We start from the raw sequence: 17,923 nt of genomic DNA, 5'->3' as shown, positions 1-17,923 counted from the left end.
GGCCTTGAGCTGAATTTGATGTGGGGCCCCTTTCAACAGTTCAACAGTTTCAACACATATTTGTTAAAAAAAAAAAAAGGTCTCCGTTTCAGTGGCTGACCCTAAAAGCAGTCACACATAATTAGTTATTTGTGAACAAACCAAACTCAAACATAAAGAATTCAACTTTATGCTTGAGTTTGATTGAAACAATAAACAATGAAGATAATTCCTTTAAATCTCACTGTTAAATAATAAATACTATAATTTATTAATGCTGAAAGTGTCAACAAATGTAATTATCTTCTCATTCTCAATAAACAAATGTGAAAAGTGCACATCATTGGTTTAAGATAAAAAACCCAAGCATTAATGCAAGCTGTTGAGGGCCTGATGGGCCCTAAACAGCAGCTTAGTTTGCTTGTGTTTTGGGCCGGCCCTCTGTGTGGTCTAACAATAACACACCCAACCCAAAGGGGAAACACGTCAAGCTGGGGTTATAACAGTCAGTCATAATGAACACAACAAAAACTTGGAAATTAACACAAATGATGGAAAAACAACATAAACAAAGAAAAGAGAAAAAACTCAGAATAATCTAAAAAACAACAAACTGAGCTGCTGCAGGAAGCGCACATTTCAAACTCAGTCAATTTCAGGAAGTTCTCAACTTCTAAAGTCCAAACTGATGAGTTGACCCTTTGCATAAACACACACACACACACACACACACACACACACACACACACACACACACACACACACACACACACACACACACACACACACACACACACACACCAGTGCGCCTCAAAGATATGTAAAGTTCTGGTTCCACTTTGGGTTCTGAGTTTCTGAGCGCCCCCTGGCCGCTGCTGGACTACATGTCCCAGAATGTAGTGGCGTGTTGTGGCGCTGACGTCATATTCCAGCGTCCCGGTCGTGTTTTCCCTCCTGTGGCTCCGTTTGGGTTTCTGCTTGTTCCTGAGTTCTTTGTTTTTCCAGAACCAGGAGGATCCAGAGGCCAGGATGGGACCCGTAGAGGTGAACATTGTTTCAGTCAATATTCCTCCGTGTTTCCGTGGGATCTCTGGGAAGTTCAGGGACGGAAACGCTAAAACCCGCTGCGCTGTTTCTGTTCATCATATTTTAGAAGCAGCATTAAAACATTTTGAAATTCTTTCTTTAGCGAGCTGAGAAGCTAAAACATTAGTAGTAAAATTTTCTGTTAATTTTCTCCTTTTTCGGGCGCATCAGTTTTGTTCTTCACGAAGAAAAGTACTCAGTTTTAAATTAAGCAAAATAAAGATTTGTTTCCTTATTAATTAAAAGTGCAGATATCAAATTAAACATTAGAAAGAGTATCAGATTCGGTTCGGTGTAGCATTTAATTCGGGCTGACTCTGGATCAGTTTAGAGTTTGTTTTAAACAGGAAATGGTTTGACTTGTTGGGTCAGAGGTCACCAATCCCCAGGTCTTTGTTTCTGCAGGCCCTCGATTGGAGCCAGATGAAAACTGAGCATGCGCGATTTAAGATGGGCCGTTAGTACTTTATTGCTCCCCCAGAGGGAAACTAAATACTGTTTTACTCCCATCAGGTTCTTCAGAGCTGTTGTAGGTGATGACGGCTCTGAGCAGGAAGAATCTCCTGTAGCAGTCTGCGTTACAGTGAATATGTAGAAGCTTCTGACTGAAGACATTGGTTCTGGTTCTGAGGAGGTTCAGGGTTATCCAGAAAAGCTGTCTTAGATCTCAGACTCATAAATAAGTTTGTTTTTAATAATTTCCTGAAAGTTTTCACCTTAGCATCATTTTGAGATTACCATGGTGACGTTTGATCCTCTCCAACTGGCTTTAACTAACGGCTCGTTGCCATGGCGCCTTCTCTGTCCTCAGCTCCTCCACATGTCGGTTTTCTCCCAAAGCTTTTCTCCCTGCGGCCGCTTCCTGGCGGCTGGGAACAACTACGGAGAGATCGCCCTGTTCAGGTGAGACGAAACAAACGCACCCACCTGCCTCACCTGTCCTCAGCCTGCAGCTCACACCTGTCACCACGCTGTGTTTTCAGCCTGGCTGCGGCTCTCAGTCCAGACGCCACGACGGCCAATCAGAAGCCTGTTCTGACGTTCACAGGTGAGACCTGCCAGCCTGAGCGGTGCGCTTGATTTATGAAAAATGAGTCAAATCTCACCTGTAAACTCACCTGAGTCAAGAGAAACACAGAAAATAGCTTTTAAAAGTAGAAAACCTGCAGGTTATTGTTTCACGCAACAAAAATCTGTGATATTGGAGAGTTTTCATAGTATTATTAAAACAAGTCAACAGGTAAAAATCAACTTGGAAAATTTTAAAACAAGCAAAAAAAAAAAAAAAAAAAAAAACTGTTTTATAGCATAAACTAGAAGTTTGGTTCTGGTCCGGTTCTGGTGAGTCTCTGAGTCCCGCCTGTCCTCTGCAGCTCATGAAGGTCCCGTCTTCAGTCTGCTCTCCACCGACTCCGTCCTGCTGAGCGCAGGGAACGGCGAGGTCAGCGCCTGGAACTGGACCGAACTCATCAAGAAGGTACGGAAGGCTGCGGAAAGCCATCAGAGCCAAAAGTCAGCATGTATTCAACCCATCAGTTCAACATGTCAGTGATGTAAAAGTGGTGAAACTCCCACAAGAATGAAACAACAGAGCAGAATGCGGTGCGTTCAATGACTGTACGCATTTCAGGTGGTTTTTAGGAAATATTTGATTATGGCTGTTAACAGCTTGCCATAGATTAATACATAGCAGCTGGAAGGTCAAGGGTTAAATGATGACCTTTGTGTCTCCTCAGAATGTGAAGCCGCTGTGGACGAAGAGGCCGAACTACAAGTGAGGACGAGCTTTCTACTTCCTGTCTGTCTGTCTTCTACTTCCTGTCTCATGTCTCTGTTGCCTTCAGGTCCAGTCTGGAGATTCCAGAGATCAACTCCATGGCCATCAACCCTCGAGTGAGAGCACACACTGACCTCTGACCTCTGACTGGCTGTAGCTTTTTGACGATGACTATGTGTTTCCAGGACGACAGCCTGGCGATCGGAGCGGGGGACAACAACGTCCACATCCTGGACCTGGAGCACGGCGCCTTCAAGGTGCATCTTCTTCTTCTTCCTCTTCTGCAGCTGATGTCTGGTCATGTGACTGACCTCTGACCCTTTCAGGTGACCCTGCGGGGTCACACAGACTACGTGCACTGCGTGTGCGTACGTGAGCGGGAGGCGGAGCTTCTGTCTGGCAGCGAGGACGGCGCTGTGCGGATGTGGGGTGAGCAGTGGGTGGCGGCGCCGTGTGGCCGTTCTGATGATGATGATGATGATGATGATGATGATGATGGTGTGTCGTTCAGACTGCAGGACGGGGCAGAGCGTTCACTGCATCGAGGTCCATAAGTACGAGGTGAGCTCTGTGCTTTGACCAGCTGACCTTTGACCTCTTCTTTCAGAGCTGCTGACCTTTGACCTCTCGTTTCAGAGCTGCGCCAGGCCTCAGCACGGGAAGTGGATCAGCTGCCTGACCACGGACTCTGATTGGATGGTAAGAGGTCATGTGATGAAGCTGCAGACCCAGACGTGATTTCATGTTACTGACCGGTTGCTATGGCGATGCAGCTGTGCGGCGGCGGCCCGTCTCTGTCCCTGTGGCATCTGCGCTCGCTGTCGCCGACCTCTGTGTTCCCGCTGAGTGGCTGCCAGCGCCGGGCCGCATTCCACCAGGACATGGTGAGGAGACGCACAGCGCCCCCGCAGGCCGGAGGCCGCACTGCAGCCTCACTGTGTGTGTGTGTGTGTGTGTGTGTGTGCGCGCGCACAGATCCTAGCTGTGGGCGACGGTGCCTTCGTCTCCCACTGCCTTCTGGGAGGAGAGGTCAAAGGTCAGATCCCGTGCACACCACCAAGCCTCAACACGCTGCAGCTGAACACAAAGAGCTCCGAGCACCGGGTGAGACCCTGAACGCACCATGGAGGGGGAGGGGCTAAGAGTGAGGGGCGGGGCCTGGTGACAGGTGTGTTGGTGTTCCAGGTGCTGACGGTCGGCGGCGGCAGCAGCAAGATTGACGTCTTCACCAACCTGTCCTACAGAGCCTTCTCCCTCAGCTTCTGACCAGAACCAGAACCAGGACAGGATCGGATGAGGAGTAGAACCAGGACGAACTCTAAATAAAATCCAGTCTTTGTTACATTTCACTGATTGTAACTTTCGTCACTTGCAGTCCGCTGTCACTCGTTAATGCATCCAGAACCTCCCCTGGGTCCTTCTGGGCCGGAACCAGAACCAGAACGCTGATCTGTAAACAGGCCGTCGTCTTGTCGAATTTGCTCCTTTAGGAGATTTTAGGCAGGAAAATAAATTTTAATAAAAAATGAAAATGAATTTTTCTGAGCTCCGTATTTATGACACCTTATTAGAACCAGACTCAGAAAAAAAAGGTGATTATAGAAAACATGGGTTGAAATGTTTTCATGTTTTCAACCCATGTTGAAAACCACCTGCGGTGAAAAAATACTAAAAAGTTAAATAAATATGAGAAATGCATTCAAACTTAATTTTAATGTCTGATATTTATCGGTAAAGAACTAAATTTAGCTTCTCAAAACTAATCAGTTTCAAATGAGAGAAATGAATCTGATTAACTCAGACTTGCCCTGACTGATACCTTTAAACAACCTGAGCTGCTTGAACTCTGACCTCAGCTGAATGTTTACAGGATATTTATTCATATATTTCTGCTGATCTCATGTTCTCTTTAACGGAGGCGTGAAAACTTTAGTAAGAGACAAACCAGAGAAGTGACACTGCAGTTCATGATGAAATGGATTTTATTTATAAAAACAGCAGATAAATCTTTATTTGTTGCCGGGTTTCAAATATCTGACAGAAAAACTAGTGACGCATTCAGGGCTGGCGACTGATTGGTCACCAGGTAACCAGGTGAGCAGCAGTTCATTTAATCCGGTAAGGTTTGAACCGGACCTGAATGTAGTGCGATACTGCGGTGGCTGAGTGGGCGGGGCTACAGACAGTGGGCGGGGCTTCAGGCGGCAGACAGGCAGGCCTGCCGGACGCTCTGGGCCCAGGTGTTGAGCAGCTCCGTCACCGAGTGTTTGTCAGGGAGCTGCAGCAGTTTGGACGTCATGTTCCTGTGGACCGTCTGCAGGAAGCCGTTGGCGCCTGAGACACAGCAGAGACATTTAGACGCTTCAGAGGCGCCGCAGATTAAATCCTGGAGAAATAAACCCATCAGGACGCCTGTTTCCTCACCATACTGGTCTCCGTCGTCGGCCCAGTGCGGACTCTGATCCGGGTAGTCTGCAGGAACGCTGAGCTGCAGCGGAGGAACGCTGGGCAGGTTTTTATCGTCTGAGGGACAAAAAGAGCAACAAGGTGAGAAAACCAGAACTGGAGCTGATGGTCTTAGAAAACATAACGATTACAGCTAACGCATTAATGATAGAAAATGATTAGATCTGATATCCTGCAGCATTTCTGGTGAAAGAATCAACAGGAAGCACTTCCTTATATGGGCGGTGCCTTGGAGTTACAGCTGGTCATGTTGAAGCTAAAACCACTTCCTCTAAGCTTTGAGAGAACATTACGTTAGCAGAACGTTAGCTTCAGTTGGTTATTTTAAAGAATCAAACTGTTGAGAGAACTAATGGATCGAATAACGCCTTGCTGCTAAAGCCTGGTTTAGAAATAGTCAGCTGATTTTTCAAAGCTCACACATGACAATACAAAATAAAATAACAGCTATAACAGGTTTATGCATAATATATCAGATGGGAAATCTCTCAAGATCAAACGATAGTTCAGAGTAAGCAAACATGGCCGACGCGAAAAAAGCAGTGACGATATTTTGTAGATTTTCTGGTGCGCCATGGCGGTTGTTTTCTGCTTGGCTAAACGTCACATTCACCAGGCTGCGCTGTCATTAGTCCTCTGGGACCCAATCCACATGCTGAATATCATCGGTTATTGATCGCAGCTGATGTGAGAGAACCAGCTCAGTCTGAACTCACAGTAGAGGAAGATCGGTTCAGAGCTAGCGCCATAACAGGAACGTCTTTCGGTCGGAAACAGGAATAAAGATCTTGCAGGCTAATCACGCTGCGGTTCTGCAGTTCAGCCTGATTTATGTGGAGGAATGTGAGGTTTGCTCCTTCGCTGAATCAAGCAGCTGCTGGTTATTGTGACACTGAGCACGGAGAGCTTTTATCTCCCCGGTTAACATGCTGGTTTGTTAGGTCTCCTCTTCATCCTCGTCAGGTAATTGTTCACTTCCTGAACTCAGATTTGAGCTGCAGACATTCAGTTTATCATTAATTTTCCATTTCTCACACATGAATCTAATCAATAGCAGTAATTACTGGAGCTAAATCAGAGGATCCATCAGCCAATCACAGCGTCTCACCCAGCTTGCAGATGAGGTGCACGGTGCCGTTGTTGCTGCAGAATGCCGGGTCCAGGTTGACCAGGAACTTGACGTCGAGGCGCGCTACCTCCCCCTGCAGGATGTTGGGGATGGTCTGCCGCTCGTCTTCCTCGTGCTTCCTCTTCCTCCCGCAGACGTTGGGCCCCCTGGGGAACAGAAAAGGGGGTCAGAAGGGGCGAGACGAAGCGGCGTGGAACGGAGGGGCGGGGCCTACGTGATGGGCGGCTCGTGGATGGCACTCATGGCGGGGGCGAAGGTCCGGTACAGGGAGTGGTTGAAGACCGGGGAGCGGATGTTGGCCATGACGGCGTCCAGCAGCGGCTGGCACAGATACTGCTGCTTGGTGGGAACCGGAGGGGGGGGGGGCGTCGGCTGAAACAGACGTGAATCCTGTCAGAACCGAGAACCGCCATTAAGACAGAACCTGAGAGGAGAAACTTTGCTTTAACGAACGCCTGGTTAGCAAACGCTGGAACTCAGAAGTTGTTTTATTTTGGGATCTTTATTATTCTAAACAATATTCAGTGAAGTTAGAGTCAATGTGTCTGGGAACACGGAGTTACTGGCTGGAGCAATGTTTCTAGAGGCCGCTAGGGGGCACTGTGGGGCCTCCGAAGAGAGAATGAGAAAAAACATGCATGACTAAAATAAATTTAATAACATCTTTTATTCTTACATTTTTATCACAAGTTTTGTTTTTTCAATAATTTTTTGTCAAATACAAGTTGAAAAAATGTATTTAAATGTTATTTATGATAATCTGCCAGTAAAAATCCTCTTTGCTCCTTAAGTTAGTGTAATGGCAAGAAATTAAAGTTTCTTAGAAAATAACCAAAGGAAAAAAACACAAGAACTGCCAGAATAAACTAAAATGTTATGTGATTAATAAAAAATATTAAATATTTTATTATAGTTAAAAGAAGGGATTGTGTTGAAAAGTCATAATATATTAAATGAAAATAAAATTTTCAGCAGATCCTCATCATGTGGACGTGACAAAAAAAGATGCTAAAAAAGTCGCCTGCACTTGATTTTCACGTGCGCCACAGCGCAAGACGTTACGGCACCCTAACTTATTAACTCCTTTCACAATAAAAGCTCACATCCTGTTCATGTTTGACCTACTGCAAGTAGATCAAACTACTGCAAGCGGCTTCAAGTTTAGACTTTGTTTTTATGCAGTTGCAAACAGAAATAACGTGTCGAAAATAATTGGGGACATTAAGCAAAGCTGAAAAACTCTCTGTTTCCAGCGACTTCTCTCACTTCTGGGTGGCAGAGGGTCACCTCTAGAACAAAACCAGCAAATATCAACCACATCTGATGTTTAATTTCAAAATAAAAGCCTTTTAAAATAAGACATTTTTATTTCTCTCCCTCTAAGTTGCCGTGCTTTTATTTTGAAATTACACATCAGATCAGGTTGATATTTGCTGGTTTTGCCACCCAGAAGTGAGAGAAGTCGCTGGAAACAGAGAATTTTTCAGCTTTGCTTAATGTCCCCAATTATTTCCGATACATAATTTCTTTTTGCAACTGCAAAGTCTAAACTTGAGGCTGCTGGAAATCTACTTGCAGTAGATCAAACATGAACCGGATGTGAGCTTTTATTGTGAAAGAAGCTAATAAATTAGGGTGCCGTAATGTCTTGTGCCGTGGCGCACGTGAAAATCAAGTGCGGGCTTTACTGTCATTTTTGAAGAAACGCTAATTTATGAGCTTTAGCGCAGTCTAAAATAACAGTCGATTGGATGAAGTCAGGGCTTGAGCTCCAGCGAGGCGATAAAGGGTGAAACAGAAAGTTGAGCTCTTCTTACCACGGCCATGTCGTTCTTCAGCTTCTCCAAAGCGATTTCGCATTTCTGCAGCGTCTTCAGAGGACACCTGCAGGTCAGAAGAACAAAGAAGCTGCAGGTGAACCAGAGTCTCTCAGCTCCTGTCTAACTCCAGACCGGCCATGGCGCTCATTCTGACCGTCTGGTTTAATTATGGCATCAAATAAAATTATGTACATTTTCAGTAAAAAAAAATAATTCAGATTTTAAGTGCAACAGACAAATGAAACACCATCATTTCAATTTATTTTGGCCATTTTGTGCTGTTGTAGTTTGATTTTCCCAGGTGAGATCAAAACAGAACACCAAGGCGGTAAAGATGGCGGTGGTCGGACAGAGCTTTTATCTGCCTGGCCGCTCCAACCAGAGCTCTCGATCCAACCAGATCTCCCGATCCAACCAGAGCTCTCGATCCAACCAGATCTCCCGCTCCAACCAGAGAGCTCCCGCTCCAACCAGAGCTCTCGATCCAACCAGATCTCCCGCTCCAACCAGAGCTCTCGATCCAACCAGATCTCCCGCTCCAACCAGAGAGCTCCCGCTCCAACCAGAGCTCTCGATCCAACCAGATCTCCCGCTCCAACCAGAGCTCTCGATCCAACCAGATCTCCCGCTCCAACCAGAGAGCTCCCGCTCCAACCAGAGCTCTCGATCCAACCAGATCTCCCGATCCAACCAGAGAGCTCCCGCTCCAACCAGAGCTCTCGATCCAACCAGATCTCCCGCTCCAACCAGAGCTCCCGCTCCAACCAGATCTCCCGATCCAACCAGATCTCTCGATCCAACCAGAAAGCTCCTGCTCCGGCGTGCTGTGGTGGCATAGGGGATAGCGCGACCCATGCAGTAGCAATTTTACATGCATTGTTTGGAGGCCTTGAGTCCTCGACGCGGCTGTCGCCGGTTCGACTCCCGGACCCAGCGATGTTTGCCGCATGTCTTCTCCCCTCTCCTTCCCCCTTCCTGTCAGCCTACTTTCATATAAGGGACACTAGAGTCCACAAAAGACCTCCTGGAGGGGTACAACAAAAAAAAGAGAGCTCCCGCTCCAACAGTCTGTTCACATCAGCTCTCATAAATTGGCGTTTCAAAACTGGAAGCTGATTTATATTGAAGGCTATAAATTGCTCCCCTCCCACACCTTTTTATGTCCTTTTACGTTCCAGTTCACACTCCATGCCAGTAGGTGGCTCCTTTAGTTTTACATTCGGCAGTAATAATAAGCAGCAGCGTCAGACTACGGCACAAAACATCTGGTATTTAAATCATAAAGAAAAAAAGCAGGAAAGTAAGCAGTTGTGTGCAAAGTATTTTCTATAACGAGTCAAACATATTGACTGCCGAATAGAGTTAGCATAATGGCGCTAAGCTAAGCAGGCTAATCATCGACACAGTAAATAATTTACTTTAGGGTAGAAATACACTTTATTTGCCCCTCTGTGGTAAACTTAATTTATATCAACAGGGAACTAACCAATGGAAGCACACACCTGCTCCTTATCTTCAGGACCTTTTAAAAGTTCAGTCTGTGTCCAGAATCCTACGATCAAATCATTACAGTTCCTCGGACTCGACTTAAGAGGAAAGCAGATCGGGTTTTTTCTGTTGTTGCTCCTATTCTATGGAGCAATTTACCTTTCCAAATTAGATCTGCCCACTGCCTGGATCATTTTAAATCGCTTCACAAAAACATTTTTATTTTTTGGCATTTATTTGAAGTAGTGTTTTGATACTCTGTTTGATAAAAATTTGTGTTATTGTCGTTCTAGTACAGAACTTTGGTGCAGTTTTACACCTGTTTTTAAAGTGCTATATAAATAAACTTGACATTAACACAGTAAAGATAAGCAGCTGTAATAAAATAAATATAATTGTACAACAGACACTAGCTTCCATAAAGTATATTAGAATAGAAATATCCTTTATTGTCCCAAAGAGGGAAGATGCAAACTTATAAGAAAACAATACTGAACAGTTATTAACATAACTTAACATGAACACTTTTACCATCTTGCTTACCGCTTTACTAAACAGAGAGATGATATTTTTAAATGATATATTTTCATAAATAATGGCTGAATTCTTCCCTGGGTTTGTCCTAATTAAGGAGACTACAGTTTTTTTATATTGTATTTATTCATAGTTTTTCTTAATGAGAAAGAAAATTGTGCCATAGTATAAAATATTTTTCTTAGCATCGGTATCGAGTTTAAGTTTCAGCAGCGAGAAGCCTGAGTGCACTGAGGTCAAAATGGCCGTTCTGGTGTCAAAGTTCTGCAGACGGTACCGGTACCTGATGGTTGGATCAGTCAGGATGTTCAACAGACTCTTCATCTTGCTCAGGTCCTTCTTCCTGTCTGGCAGCACAACAACACAAACATCAACTTCCTGTCTTCGTACAATTTACGTAATAAATACTCATCACTAAAAGTGGACCCAAACCGGTCCTCCTCAGCGTCCCGGTTCAGAAATTTACTTTTAAAATATTTAAAATGTAGAAACCTCAAATTATGAGACTGATTTTAACATTCGTCTTCAGGAGATTTTAATATTTTCTTTTATTAAGATTTTAAAAATGTTTGAGGAAGTTTTATTTGCTTTCAGATTTTAAATTTTTTTTATAAATGAGACTTGCATATGATCCATTTCCATGGAAACCAGGTTTTAATACATAAATAAATAACCATCAAAAATTATAATTACAATAAAAAATTTTGCACAGACAATAAATATTTTATTAAGATATAAACAGAACAAGTAAATAAATCAAATAAAGGAATTGAAGATTAAAAAATAATACTGCAATTTAATAAAAAACAATTCATGTCAGATTGATTTCTCTGCAGCCTTGCTGATGGTTTTTCTCTGAGGGGAACTAATCATCTGCAAAGAGAAGTCAAAGGTCAGCCGCTCACCTTCGTTCTTGTCGATCTTGTTGATCATCCGGCGAAGCGGCTCGATGTATTTGGACAGCTGCTTGAGCTTCTCCATGTACTGCTGCTCCTCCAGAGACGTGGCTCCAGCCGGACTCATTGCCGACCCGGGGTTACCTGAGCGCAGGAAGGAAGGGGGAGGAGCCAGCTGGAGTCACATGACACAGAACCGACTGACGGTTGTGGTTTCACTTTCACTAAACCATGCAACGGTTCTGTGTTTATTGGGCCTCAAGTCCTGTTCTGTGGATTGGAGGTTGTTGGCCTCAGTGGCGCCTCCTACAGGTTTATCACACTCCCACTAACTGGTTCTGGACTGGTTGAGAACCTGTTCAGAACCAGTGGTTATGTGAATAAACACCAACTGAAAGTCTGAAAATGGATTAGGATGTTCAGTCAGAATGGATCCATATTTTGAACCTGTAGTACCAAGCAGGGCCACAGGGGGCGCTGCAGACCTGTCACTGTCAGTCTTATTCACCTACATACAGAATGGAATCGTCAGCCATATTGTGAGAGGCAAGTTAATCTCAGAAAATAAAGCCACTCCGCTTGCAACCTGGTTACAACTAACCTATTAAATTTAATAGAGGTTTTTTACATTAAAGTGTTTTTAGTTGTGGATGTGAGAAATGAGGCTCACCTTAAGAGCCTTTTCTGTTAAACATATTTAAGGAAAAAAGATATAATTATTATTTTTTTACTATCTAATCTAATAGAGCAGAGGCTTGTGCTGACACAACAACATCAGCAATCTCTGGCTCCAGTCTGGAGGAAGAAAGCCACTCACAACATGGCCGCCGTTGCTGTTTAATCCCAGCTCCTCTGGCGTTGCATTCCACCCGCTGTATGATTGTTACCTGGCGTGTTGAGGGGCCCGGGCGAGGCCACCCCGTGGTTCTGCTGGGGGGTTCTGGCGGTGACCGGGCTCGGCGACGGCTGAGGGGAGGGGCTGGGTTGGAAGCCGCCTGGAGACGGCGTGGGGCCGGAGCTGCAGGCAGGAAGCAGGAAGTGGTTAACAGGCAGAGAGAGGGGGCGTGGCCTCCGGGCTGCCGTCTTACCTGGCCGAGTTGGGCTGAGAGGAGGGGGGCTGCGGGGATGGCTGGGGGGGGGGCAGCATCTGTGGGGTGGGCACCTGCACAGGTGAGGGTGATGACATCATGGGATGCTGCTGCACCTGAGGAGAGCAAGAAGGACGGCTCAGCCTGCGCTCCTGTTACCTGGGTGACTCAGAGCAGAAGAACACACCTGTGGGGTCATCATCGGACCTCCGACCCCGGCCGTGCTGTTTGCAGGAGGGATGGCGGAGTTCAGAGGAGGTCGAGGGGGGCGGGGCAGATTCTGCATCGGGGGCCGTACCATCTGCAGAGGTTAGCATAACGTTAGCAATGTCGCTACGCTATCATAGCAATAAACTTTTGTAACAATAAAAGTGACAATATTCATTTCTTCTTTAAGTAACAGTGTGACTTTGTGTCACAGCAATTACAGCCCCACCAACACAAAAACATTCCCCCCAAAACGTTCTTCTTCATGACTCCGGTCACATGAAGCAGTGCATGATTTGTGTCACTGAGCTGTAACTGTATTTTTTAATTTACTGATAATTTCACTGAACAACCAGGAGAAAAACGTAAAACTTTCAACTTGTTTGGAATTTATCGTGACAACATCGAATCAAAGTTCTTATTTATCTTGATAAAAGGCCTCCCCTATCGTTAGCATGACGTTAGCATGGGGAGGCCAGCCTCGAGGTTTCTCACCTGTCCAGGCACGGCCGCGGCAGCGGCGGCAGCTGCAGCGGCGTTGAGCTGCGCCTGTGCTGCAGCCTGCTGGGCCTGCTGCAGCGGCAGCGTGGTGCGAGCCTGCTGCAGACAGAGCAGAGCATGCAAGGGTTAGTGTGGGGAGCTGGATCCCCACCGCCTCCAAAGCTAATTATCTTAGCATCAACGTTTGAGCCGCTTTCATTTTAAAGATGTTAATAAACTTCTGATGACCCCTGGAAACTTTTTTACTAAAATGAAAGGGACACAAACCAAAATTTAACACTGATTTAGTTAGATGTGCAGGTGGAGGGGTGCGTCCAGCTTCAGTCCGGTGCAGTTCTGCTGCGCTGTGTTGGGCCAGTCCAAACCCACCTGGAAGGCCTGCATCTTGAGCTGCTGCTGCTGCTGCTGCTGCTGCTGCTGCTGCTGCTGCTGCTGCTGCTGCTGGCTCAGCGAGCTGATGGGGATGGACTGCGCCGGCATCTGACCCGGCAGAGACTGGGGGACGAGTCCGGGCTGGGAGTGAGGAGGCATCTGACCCGACTGGACCTGGACCTGCTGCTGCTGCACCATCTGCTGGATGGACTGGGCCTGCGCCTGGTGCTGCTGCTGCATCTGTAGTTGCTGCTGCAGTTGCTGCATCCGCGTCTGATGCATCTGCAGAGACAGGAAATGAGAGCTGGAGGACAGGAAGGAGCTGCTGACAAACATCACTGGAACCGTCAGCAGCAGAAACCGAGTGAAACATTTTACATTGCAAGAACCAGTTTCCACCAGCAGATGGCAGAGTTGCAGATTGAGGGTGAAATTAACTCAAACAGCTTCGTTCATTCATTAATATCACTAAACATAAAGCAGACCAGAGTTTTATTAAAGCGGACCGGAGTCGGACTGAACAGAATTTTTGTGAATGCAGCCTAAGAGTGTTTGTCTACTTGGGCGCCACCATGTTGGAATGTGTTAATAACTGGAATGCTGCTCCGTTGGTCAGACTCGGAGCTCTGAGGTAAATGGAATGCGGCCTGAATGCATCTGGACTCGGTTTTGCTGCTGGTTCTGCTGGGTCAATTTGTGGACAGACCTGGTTCTGCTGCTGCTGGTTCTGGGCGTGCTGCTGTTGCTGCAGCTGCTGGTTCTGGGCATGCTGCTGCAGAGCACGGAGCTGCTGCTGCTGCTGGAACTGCTGCTGCTGCTGCTGCAGCGCAGCGTTCTGCTGCGCCTGCTGTTGCTGCTGTGCCTGCTGGAACTGCTGGAACTGCATGGACTGCTGCTGCTGCTGCTGCTGCACCATCTGCTGCACTGACATCTGGCCCGGGGTGCCCACTGCAGAGACACAGGGAGGGCAGGAATGACCCGGTTCTGGAGCCGGAGCCAGCCTGGAGTCGGCTCAACATGCCGAAGCAAGAAGAGAGAGAGATAGAGCGGCACGCTCGGCGCAGCAGCAGGAAACACACTCACTGGCTTGTGGGTTTCCCTGCACCCCGGCCATGGCATGCTGGCCTAGCTGCATCTGCCCCATGGCCCCCATGCCCCCCACCGCGGTGCCTGGGGGCCGGGGCCCCATGCCCATGCCCCCGCCTACCCCCGTCAGGTTAGTCAGGGCATTCATGGGATCTAGCAGAGGGCAAACAACAGACAACATTACGCAGCTCCGACATGCTCAGCAGAACCCCAATGAACCCGGTAGAGCCGGGTCCGGCCAGAGCCGAACCCCACCCAGAACCCAGCAGGGAGCAGAGCTCCACTCACCGGCTCCTCCCAGTGCCTTCTTATCTGCAACACAAAGCCCAGCGGCGGTTAGCCTCACCCAAACACAACTGGCAACCGGAGAGACAGGAAGCTGCAGAACTCACGGATGTCCCTGAAGTGGATGATGAGCCGGGCCACCAGGGACAGGTACTCCTCCTGAAACACACACACTGCTGTTAGCGTCGGCTGCTAACCCGTTTCCCATCAGCCACCGGGGCACAACTCACTCTGGTCTTGGCTTTGATGAAGACGTGGTTCTCCATGTCCGTCCCAGACTTGTGTGTCGTGTTTCCAGAACCGGCCTTCCTCATGGCGTCTTCACTGAGGAAGACCAACACAAACCACTCAGCAGACTAAACATTCATTTTAACTGTCCAAAATATACAAAAAATGATCTCAGCAAAAACGACAGAGGAGAATTTCTCATTCATCATATCTCAAACATGCAACTTCTTCAGACGCTTTTATTTATTTCACTTTTCTTGTGTGTCTCAGTGAGACACTACTTATAAAGAGACAGATTTATAAAGCAGAGAGCTTTATAAATCTTTGTCTCTAAATAGTTTCAGTGTTTTCAGCCTCAATTATCAGAATTTAACCTAAATTATATTAATCATAAATCCAACAGCTCAGCCAACCTCCAGGGTTTTAAGTTTTTTTCATTTTATTTATGCTTCAGCTGTGGTTATGTTTAAAAAGTTCATGTTTATTTTTCATGCTGCACGTTTTTCTAATTACTGTTAAACTGAACAAGTCAATCCATTTAAAATGTGCATTAATACGCCTCCTCTTTTTGGTCCTGGTGTTAAAATCCCTTCAAAATAAAAGGTTTTAATGATTTTAACTACCATAGGCCCATTTGAGAAGAAAAATGTAAGTCTGCTGTTTAAGTTACATAAAACCTTTTTATTCTTCGCATCTTTCCTTCTAAATTATCTTTGCAGCAGTGACGTGCGGTCAGGGGAGGCAGAGCCTCACCTGTCATCATGGGAAAATAATTTATAATGATAAAATAATTTTTATTGCTATTTTCACCTTGTGGTTTGTACTGTAAAGTATTTATTTTTCATTTAGCTTAACCAATTCTGATTATTTTTTCTTCAAAATTGCTGAATTTTCGCATTTTCTCATTCAAATGCCCGGAAACGAAGCTGGTGAGGCAGCAGCAGCTGAGCCTCACCGGGATTGATCCCAGACATTGTGACGATATTTGCTGCATGTCTTCGCCCCTCTCCTTCCCCCTTTCCTGTCAGCCTACTTTCATATAAGGGACACTAGAGCCCACAAAAGAAAGAAAGAAAGACAGAAAGAAAGAAAGAAAGAAAAGATTAAATGAGAGCCTCACCAGCTATGAACCTCACCGCACGTCACTGCCTTGCAGTCATGCGTAAATAGCGTTAGATACAAAGAATTCAGCAAGCATGAAAACCCAAAAGTGCCATAGTTTAATAAATTAAAAAGTTAAAATACATCTGACCATTTAATTAAAACTTAATGTGGATGCATCAAATGAATCCATTAATCCCAAATAAAAAAAAATAATTTCCAAAAACTGAATAAATGGCTAACTTAAAAAAACACATAAAATGTTGTTTATTTCTGCCTCCTACCTAGTGAAAGCATAAAACACGAGGCTCTAAGCCTCGTGTTTTATTTATTGAGCTCCTCAGTCACTCCTACAGCACACCTCACTGCTGTCTCACTCTCATACCTGTCCTGCACCAACATAACTGACTTCACTGCCACTCCACAGCTCCTCACTGCATCCTGTCTTATTCTTTTTCTACAGACACAGTGCAGCTCTCTTTACACTTCTCCCTAAGCACAATTTAAAGTAGTATACATGTCTTCATTAATCTGAATTAAATATGAAATCATCCGTCCAACAATGTCCCGCTGACTCCAATAGTTACTTTGGGTTTTATTTAGAGAAAGAGAAATTAAAAATGTTGCTTCTTTAACAGGCATCTCCATAGGATTTATATAAAACAATTGTGTTGTGGAATAAAAACTTATTGTTTATAATATTGACTAGCTTCAGCAGCTAATAATGCCAACAACAAAATCTGGTCAGAAAAAGACAAAAACAATGGATTTTAGACGTTTTATTTGTGCCGAATTAAACATCGGTTTCATACCCATAAGACCACCTGAAATGCAGTAGAAGTTTAGCACCTGACGGATTTTTATCTTCAGTTTTTCCTAAATTGGCAGTTTTTACAAAATGTTAGCAGTTAGCTAAACCAAAAGCTAGCCTAGCTGAACGCAAAACCGTGAAAAAGAAGCAACTTCCTCACATCTGAGCCACGACTTTCTGTCGGAACTGAGGGCTCCTCCAGTCGCTGTCGGCTCCAGGAACCTCCATGGCAGTATTGATCCAAAATTGACTTAATTTCTCTCGGTTCCGACTGTTTTCTCCTTCCTTCTTCCGCTGCAGAGATAATGGCGGCGGTTCGACGGATGTCAGCGCTGATGAACGCTTCCGCCTCCCACTGGTCAGATTTAGATACTACATGGCACCAAAACAACAACACAATGGCATTGTGTCATTTCTTTTCCCCCATTTAGAGCCTCACAAAACAAATTAGAATATTTAATACGCATTTTAAATAGACAAATTGTATCTGTTTTTAGGTATTAAAATAAAGAAAAGTCTAAAAACTTTGCAAATACATTGCAGGACATTAACGTCTGTGAAATACTTTTTCTTTCAAGCAACGACAAGGGCAAAAATTGATAGAAAATAAGATTTCTGACTTTAACCTAAGAATATTTTTCCAGTGGCTCTATTTGTCTTAATGTCATTTAATTCTGGAAGTTCAGAGCAAATTTAAAAACAACAGAAATTATGCTAAAACCCACGTTTCTTATATACCAGTGGTCCCCAAAGTGTGGGGCGCGCCCCCTAGGGTGGGCGCTGTGCCATTGCAGGGGGGGCGCAGGAAGCAGTATGGATGAATGAAAAAAAAGACATTTACACTAAAGTGTTTCATTGTAAAGATGGTTTGTAGTTTGTTTTGTTGCAACCTGAAGTGTGAAATAAACTTCAGTGGAGTTTGAAAATAAAATATGTGTCTGGTTGAACCATGTGGGACCAGTTGATTCTTTTTCTTTTTCATTTTTGGGGGGATTTTATTGTAATCCATAGAGGGCCCAGAAAATCTTAGGGAACAACTGTCTTAAATATTGATTTATTTACATGTTTT

General features: G+C 45.3%; 2 protein-coding genes across 4 annotated transcripts; one reads left to right on the top strand and one right to left on the bottom strand.

Moving 5' to 3' along the window:
* Positions 1-900: 900 nt before the first annotated feature.
* On the top strand, positions 901-4,191 carry thoc6 (THO complex 6). Its single transcript, XM_023348548.1, has 13 exons — positions 901-1,023; positions 1,877-1,968; positions 2,049-2,113; positions 2,439-2,542; positions 2,802-2,839; positions 2,910-2,958; positions 3,028-3,099; positions 3,169-3,271; positions 3,354-3,403; positions 3,479-3,541; positions 3,616-3,726; positions 3,818-3,946; positions 4,028-4,191. Exons 1-13 carry the CDS (start codon positions 1,009-1,011, stop codon positions 4,106-4,108), a joined length of 972 nt encoding a protein of 323 aa, XP_023204316.1. The 5' UTR covers positions 901-1,008; the 3' UTR covers positions 4,109-4,191.
* A 615-nt stretch (positions 4,192-4,806) lies between these two features.
* On the bottom strand, positions 4,807-17,201 carry med15 (mediator complex subunit 15). 3 transcript variants are annotated; one of them, XM_023349144.1, is made up of 18 exons: positions 17,015-17,201; positions 14,945-15,038; positions 14,822-14,873; positions 14,718-14,741; positions 14,427-14,582; positions 14,050-14,291; positions 13,341-13,625; positions 12,966-13,070; positions 12,451-12,564; positions 12,264-12,379; positions 12,063-12,193; positions 11,185-11,319; positions 10,563-10,626; positions 8,255-8,321; positions 6,652-6,827; positions 6,417-6,583; positions 5,267-5,365; positions 4,807-5,176 (listed from the first exon to the last, which is right to left on the bottom strand). In XM_023349144.1, exons 1-18 carry the CDS (start codon positions 17,080-17,082, stop codon positions 5,040-5,042), a joined length of 2,232 nt encoding a protein of 743 aa, XP_023204912.1. In that variant the 5' UTR covers positions 17,083-17,201; the 3' UTR covers positions 4,807-5,039. The 3 variants fall into 3 exon arrangements, with proteins under 3 accessions (XP_023204912.1, XP_023204914.1, XP_023204913.1); XM_023349146.1 differs by having other exon boundaries at positions 6,652-6,809; XM_023349145.1 differs by having other exon boundaries at positions 12,966-13,067.
* Positions 17,202-17,923: the final 722 nt, after the last annotated feature.

This window comes from Xiphophorus maculatus, chromosome 16 (genome assembly GCF_002775205.1).
Source record: "Xiphophorus maculatus strain JP 163 A chromosome 16, X_maculatus-5.0-male, whole genome shotgun sequence".
Lineage (NCBI taxonomy): Eukaryota > Metazoa > Chordata > Actinopteri > Cyprinodontiformes > Poeciliidae > Xiphophorus > Xiphophorus maculatus.
The sequence above is the reverse complement of the archived record's forward strand: the minus strand, read 5'-3'. Positions and strand labels throughout refer to the sequence as shown.